Consider the following 7,978-nt stretch of genomic DNA (forward strand, 5'->3'; position numbering starts at 1 on the left):
GATAGTGCCTTAGACCGCTGCGCCACTCGGGAGCCCATGAAAACATTATGTTTTGCACCACTGACTTTAAACTAGCACAAATTTCCCCAAGCGAGTCAAGTTCTTGCCAGTAGGATAGAATGCATATTCAATCACTTTAAGGGCATTGAGATCCAATAGAAATATCATTGGTGTAAGGCCTACATAGTTGCAGGATTAACAGTAATATGCACTATAATTTTCCAGCCTTTTTATTATTTGATTTTTTTTTTTTTAAAATATTCACAAATTACAATCTTTGGGACAGGTTGCCTTAATCAGAGGTGTGTGTGTGTGTGTGTGTGTGTGTGTGTGTGTGTGTGTGTGTGTGTGTGTGTGTGTGTGTGTGAACTGTGCAGAGTGAGGGAGAAATAGTCTGGTCTACATTAGAGTCGTCCCTACCCTAAAACCCTAACCATTTTAAATGTCAACTTCAATGGGGTAGGAACGTCCCAAGGAACCCGGATTGCACGGACCTTTCTTGAACAGTTTAATAGCCGCGAGAAGTGAATAATACGCATGCGCAATATGGAGGTTTCAGTGACAAAACAAATTCTCTGCAGCGCTTCAAAATCATAGCAGGGCAGATGTGTAGTCAATTCGTGCAACACATAAGTATGTCGGCTACACAGTCGTACGACAATTGCTTTTTGACATAAATATCAACTGTACGCGCTTTGTGTTGTCAATGTTTACATAATTAGGCCAATTTACAGTTCCTACGGGTGTTTTGCTAAGCAACTAGGTATGTCGGCTAGCTACTAACGTTATAGGCTAAAGCTACCGAGCCTAGGACACCATGCGACACAGACCCACACAGGGAAAATCATCCTACCTGATACTTTTAAACTTTCACTTCTCCCGGGTAGAGCGTTCTCTGGAGTCGGCATCTGTGTTTTGGAAGAGATATCTCCCATTCTACTGTGGGTAAAATGACGCCAAATCAAACGGAGTCGAGTCGTTACGACCATTGAGCTCAGCGGTTGCAGTGGTGCGGACACAAACGAGCCCAGCCTTCTTAATTTCCTACATAACAACTTGTGTAACCTTTTCATGTTTATAGTCTACAATTGGCTGAGCACAGCCTATTACCAAACCTGCACAAAATTATATATTTGATTTAGCTATAGGCCTAAGTAATTAAAGCAAATGTAATAATGATTAAATGTATTTTGCATTAACAAATATATAGGGCTATAGGCTGAAAGACCTATGAATGCCAAAACCTTCGCCTATATGAAATGTTGAGGTAAATTATGTCATTATCAGGATACAATTAAGCAATAAGGCACAATGAGGTGTGGTATATGGCCAATATACCACAGCCACCCAGGAGTCCCTGGATACAGCCCTTAGCCGTGGTATATTGGCCATATACCACTGAGTACCATATACCACTGGGGTGCCTTATTGCTATTATAAACTGGTTACCAACGTAATTAGAGCAGTAAAATTACATGTTTTGTCATACTGGTGGTGTATGGTCTGATATACCACGGCTGTCAGCCAATCAGCATTCAGGGCTCGAACCACTCAGTTTATAATGGAAACAATAATTTGTGTAGCCAATCATGTTTCAGCCTTGATACATTGTAACATTAGTAAACCAATGCATTGTAACCATATTTTGAGACACAAGTCGGGTTCTGGTAGTTTCGGTGAACTAGAATAACGAAATGCATGACCTGACAAAATATAGCCATTCCAAAAAAAAAAAAAAACATTTGCCCTCCATTCTGTTATTTTCTGAATCAGGCTTTGACTATTTTGTCATGGTCCATTTTATGAAATAAGAATGTTGCCAGAGTTGAACCATTGCATTTTTTTTATAGCTTGTTCTATTATTAAATAGTTTTAAAATAGTTGTTATTAATAAATAAAGAATGGAATACATTGGGGAAAATGTCCTATCTGTTCATTTCTCAGGCAACATTTGCTGATAAAAAAATAAGTCTGTCAAGTCATTAACAAAGTTACTCAAATGAATATGAAAGAGGTTTACGCAAGTTTGAATTAAAAAGGATTTGCCTCTTCAAGTGTGGAGAAACTCGAATCTAGCTTTTGGTTCAAGGCCCTTGCACACAGCACTGTTCCGAGGGGCTTTGGGTACCCTGCCTGAGCAGGCAACTAACAATTCCATTTAAAAAGATTTGTGTAAACTAGTTTTCAGCAGATAAATGTGCAATAATCTGGAGTTAAAGCAAACAGCTGTGAATGAGTTTAGATCATGTATAAACTTCAATTGTATTTTGAATTTATTGTTGGCCTTTTTCGAAAATCTGCATTATTTTGTACAAGATTTCTCTTCTACAGACTCGAATGTTATAGGCATAGGGAGGGTAGCCTAGTGGTTAGAGCGTTGGACTAGTAACTGGAAGGTTGCAAGTTCAAACCCCCGAGCTGCCAAGGTACAAATCTTTCGTTCTGCCCCAGAACAGGCAGTTAACCCACTGTTCCTAGGCCGTCATTGAAAATAAGAGTATGTTCTTATCTGACTTGCCTAGTTAAATCAATAAAATAAAAATACACGTCAAATTGTATTGGTCGCATAAACATTCTTATCAGATGTTATTGCGGGTGTAGAGAAATGATTGTGTTCCTAGCTTCAACAGCGCAGTAATATCTAACAATACACACGAATATAAAGGGTGATACAATGGAATTAAGAAATATTAGGTCGAACAATGTCGTATATGTTATATGTGTAAATAGGATAGGCCTAGACTAGAATACAGTTTAGATATATGAAGTGGATAAAACTGTACCTAAACATTATTTAAAGTTCCATTATGACTATGTACATAGGGCAGCAACCTCTAAGGTGCATGGTAAAGTAACAGTGATTAAAGTTCAGTCCAGGGTACTGGGGGCCGGCTTGTGGTGACTATTTAACAGTGATGGACTTGAGATAGAAGCTGTTTTTCAGTCTCTAAGGTCCAAGCTTAGATGTTAGCAAGCCGTGGCTCGGGTGGCTGAGGTCCTTGATGACGTGGCCTAGTTATTGGGAGACTGGTGTGTTGTTAATTCCTATAGGCCTACATCTATAGTACGATACACTCAGGAAAATTATCTTATGTGGAAATCCACAAATAATACATTTTAAAAAATTGCATTAAAACATACAAGTTTTATCCAACACAATCACGTGAGAACAATTTGTTTACGGAAGACATATAGTTGGTTATAGATACTTGGGTTTGTTAAAAGGATTGGCTAGAGACTGATCGATGTTGATGCACGAGCTGAGACCACTGTCTTTCATTTGTGAAATCAATTAACTTTAATAGCTGCATAGGCCCTATAAAACGGAACAGCAATGCGTCACGTTCACAGTGCATCGCCTATTGTCCATAGCGTTTGAGACTTGATGATAAAATAGATGGGAAAGGCTGTGTTCTGTCGTCTTCCATTCAACACCAATATACTACTACACATTCTAGATGTACACTGTGGTCACCTGCAGCCTGCAAGCCTACATTAACGCCGCTGCACCCTTTCACTGCGGGGCGCGATGGCTTCTTTGCCGCATAGAAGGCCTCTAAATCAGATAGGCTTTATTCATTACTGTATAATATAGGTCAGCATAAAGGGGTGGATTGCAGAGCTTGGCTTACCATACAAGCCATCTGGAGTTCACTGCGCGTCGAATTTGCTCACGGGAGGCACGCGTCCGGCTGCTCGGCAGATGACACTGCGTTTTACTGCGGCACGAGAGGGGGATAAGGGGACCTCTACCAAATCCATGCATACGAACGGGTGTTCACTTTGAACAATAGAAAAGGTCTGGGGTTATGGTGCAGCTATAGGTCTGGGGTTATGGGGCAGCTATAGGTCTGGGGTTATGGTGCAGCTATAGGTCTGGGGTTATGGGGCAGCTATAGGTCTGGGGTTATGGGGCAGCTATAGGTCTGGGGTTATGGGGCAGCTATAGGTCTGGGGTTATGGGGCAGCTATAGGTCTGGGGTTATGGGGCAGCTATAGGTCTGGGGTTATGGGGCAGCTATAGGTCTGGGGTTATGGGGCAGCTATAGACTACATACAACGTCGCCTTTGTTCTGCAGTACTACCACATTTTACGCAAGATGTAGACTGCGCCACCGACGTAGTCCTATCCAAGGCCTATTACAGAAATTATTGAAAATAGTTGAACATTTAACATTGCAATGTGCATTATTTGTACCATAAGAATTATCAACTCATATAAACGTAGGCCTAATTATCCATACATATATCATATTCCAGGCCTTATATTATGCTATTTTTAGCGAGCACGATTTATTATTATTTTTTCATATTGGATCTCTGTGTAACTTAATTCAGGGTTCGAATGAATAACGAAAGAATCCCAATAAATCAATGGGCTTCGTATGGGACACGACAGGGATGTGGGTTGGGGGAGAGAACGCACAGATGACAGGCCATATGGAGACGGCCCATTTGGGGTAAGAATATCTTAATTCCCAATACTTCATGAACGGTTTCTCGCCATGTTTGCAAAATATTTACGATTGGCCGAGTATGAAAACACAGCAGTGGAGGCTACATGGACACAGCTCTTGAGAATTATCAATAATGAATTATGCCAGGCACGTGCAGTTTGATAATTGTGCATTCCACATGAGCAGGGATAAAGTGAATAGGCATGGTTTCTCCATTTTTCCAGATGCCTATAAAAAGGTGCATCGCTATAATATTAGGGCCCTATATATTTATATTGTGCTAATTGAAAATGTAACCTAATAAAATGCATCAGACATTCACACATTTGTTCGATAGGCCTAAGGTTTTTTTAATTAGAAAAACGATGTCAATGCAAAATGTAGGCTCATGATTATGGCCATCGTGTGTATTTTTTTGTTACCACGTCTATTGTCATTGCAAGGCTTATAGGTAGGCTAATCTCGGTAAGTCAATTACATGAGAGAAAAGGGGAGTTGGAGCGTCCCATTTCGAAACCCCTCCGATTTGTTTAGTAAACCTGCAGATGCTACCTCTTCCCTTCTGAATAATTCTCAGAAGAGAATAGAAGTGGAGGAACAGCACAAGGGAGAGGAGCAGGGCGACCACGCTTTAAGCTGCGCACGGCGATGATAAACTGGGCTACTCTCCTCTCTGTCAGATGGCTCTTTGCATCAGACCCTTTTACGTGACAGTCTCGGCTGGCTCTGCCTCCAGACTGCACCAAAGCTGTCTCCTCTCAGTGTGCTGCTTAGATGTAGCCTATGGTTTTAGCATTTCCCGCATCCTTTGAAGAGGTCAGGGTATTTTAATGCACAATCAGTGGAATATGGGTGTTTTCATCACGGCACCAATTTCCATCTTTCGCAGCGCGCAGACAATATGGCAGAATTGATGTCACTGGAAGGACATTTCTGTTCAGCATCATCAACGGAGGAGACCATCCTTGGTACCCAACCGGATGTACGGACTGTTTCGATGTTTCGAGGAAAATGAGAGTTGATTGTAAAGGTATCGCAACAACGCATTTCTGTAAGTTGTTCCGCTGAATAACATGTTGCAAAGTTAAGTATACATTTTTTGCCTCAGCATTTTGACACAATATTCTGTTTTTAAAGGGGGGAGGACTAATTCAAATACGCATAAACCTTATGTAGATATGCATGTTTTTTAGTTCATTGTAAATAAAGTGCTATTTCTAAATATGGGATTGTTAGCCTATATATATTTTTTTTTTTGAAAAACTTTTGGCACCTTCTCAATAGGTTCTATTACAAGGCCTATTATCCGTTAAATATTCTTGATTCTGTCAATATGGCTTCTGTTTATCCCCAAAACCAATGTGTTGGTCACAGCTTTGCCAAATTGTACCTCGTATGATGCAGGTGCGTTCAGTGCCTCCACCTCCTAACCCACCCTGCTCGACCCCCACAAAAGGCAGGGACGACTCTATTCAGCCCAACAGCTTTTCCCCACTCTTTCTTAGCTCATGCAAAATGCAGCAGAGGTATCTAGGTCATTCGCATTTTAGCGTGTGCAAGATTTGACAAAGCTGATGAGAAGCCAGATGGGCCCTCTTCTATTTTTTTTGGTATCATGGGAGTTGAGCAAAAGGACCGATTGCAGCAAGCCCTGTATTTTCGCTGCTGTCACTCGGGCCTGGCGTTCGTTGCACCACCAAGGATCGGGCTATATCTAAATCCAAGGAAATAATAATATAGAATACATCTCATGCGCTCGGAAGACTGACACTGCCAGCATATAGGTAACGTAGGCCTAACATAACGGTTAGCTTTTTTGCGTCTTTTTAGATTTTCACTGGAGTTTATTATTATTAGTCTATATGCTATGTCGACCTCCAATAATGCAATGGTGACTAACAATGTATACGCATTAGGCGCTACTGTATTGGATAACGGTGCCTAGCCAGCCGGTGGAATACGTAGTCGTACATTTTGGTGCAAGACAGTTGCTTTCAATGAGGTTGCCCTCATTACGCGCACTGCAGCTCGTCATGCAGTTGCCATTACAGTAGCTGTTACAGTGATACAGAGAAAGACTAAAGGGGCCCTGTCTCTCCTCGTGTTCACAGCGGACCTTGATTTAAATGTCCATACAATTAAGGCACGCGGTGAATGCCAAGAGAGAGGGTAAACATCATCAACATGTACGATGTGTGTTCATATGTCATATTACACAGTAATAGGTCGTCAGATAAGCGTCTACCTGAAAAGGTGAAAGGTATTTCTTTGGAGGTTCTGTACTGTGCCTTGTGCTAGGATTTCTGTAAGGAAGCGACTGGAGCGCGCCATTCCATTCTCTGCTATAGCCTGCGCGGTTAATTGCTGTAAAGTCGAGGTGAAATCTCATCCATATAAATACACACGCTGCGTTTTGGGGAATTTAGATCTTTGTAAATTCTTAACTGGGACACTTAGAACATATACCTAGAAGAAGGGAATCTGGATGACGACAAATGGAAAGTAATAGACTATTAAATCAACGTGTTTGTTGTATGACAATATTAAGTGAAGGCCTGTGAAATGGATTGCATAGCTTCCTATAATGGAACGAAAGGCAAACACTAATGCGCACAACGCCTTTTGTTACACAGTGATGTGTATGGTCAACAAGAGATGCGTAAAATAAAATTCGCAGTCCAAATCGGGACATCAGTGACATAATCCGTGTGGCAGGATTAGTTTGTCCCGCCTAGCAGCGCATGTCAAATTACTCAAGGAATACAGTGTCGTTATAGGCCTACATGTTTCGGGTCAGGGTAAAAGGAATGTGATACGATTGATATTTTCAGCCATCTCATATCAACAGGGATTAACAAAAGGTTTGTGGATTATGTCGATTACGTTTTGCATGCATTTTGTAATATTCTGCAATTATGATTGTTGTAATCAATTCTTTGCAATAAAATCTCACAATGCACAAAATAATGTTAAGAATGTATTTTTTTAAACCAGAAATTATGCATCGGTTTTGTTTCTTTGGTGCGCTATGTTCAGACAATCCACAAATGTGAAATTAATAACATGGCTTGTCAAACTGCAATGCAGAATGCATGTAAAACTTTCATAATGATTTTCTATATTTCAGATAACATTCCTGAAATGTATCTGGTGGTAAAGTGCATTAATCACAAACGGAAATCATGTCAAAGCTTGTCATAGTAAACCAGAAGTTTTCGGTTCGACAGGTTCTTCATTAAGACATGTAATGTTTAAGAATGGCATCTTTTTTTGCAGCCAAATCGAACGAAAGAGCATAACTTAAATTTGCAAATGTACCACTGTTCCTCACAAGAATTTTCATATGGTGTGAACGTTAGCCTGAATATGATCGATATCATGCACTCTGAAAACGACTTGAACATCGCGAAAATGTTCATTCTTTAAAATATATATTTTTAAGACTTAGTTTATAACACAGGATTCCTGATTTTACATTCTTACCGAGAATGCTGTTCTGTTGTATCAAATTGTCACAATTC

The 7,978-nt window shown here is 40.5% G+C and overlaps 1 protein-coding gene across 1 annotated transcript in view; it reads right to left on the reverse strand.

The window, feature by feature from the left end:
• The window catches only part of msraa (methionine sulfoxide reductase Aa), a 119,453-nt gene extending 118,402 nt beyond the window's left edge, over positions 1-1,051 (reverse strand). The window contains exon 1 of the mRNA XM_035794131.2: positions 854-1,051. Coding sequence (XP_035650024.1) covers positions 854-989 — 136 coding nt within the window. The 5' untranslated portion in view covers positions 990-1,051. The remainder of the gene's footprint in view (positions 1-853) is intronic.
• Positions 1,052-7,978: the final 6,927 nt, after the last annotated feature.

The sequence above is a fragment of the Oncorhynchus keta genome, chromosome 19 (genome assembly GCF_023373465.1).
Source record: "Oncorhynchus keta strain PuntledgeMale-10-30-2019 chromosome 19, Oket_V2, whole genome shotgun sequence".
Taxonomy (NCBI): domain Eukaryota; kingdom Metazoa; phylum Chordata; class Actinopteri; order Salmoniformes; family Salmonidae; genus Oncorhynchus; species Oncorhynchus keta.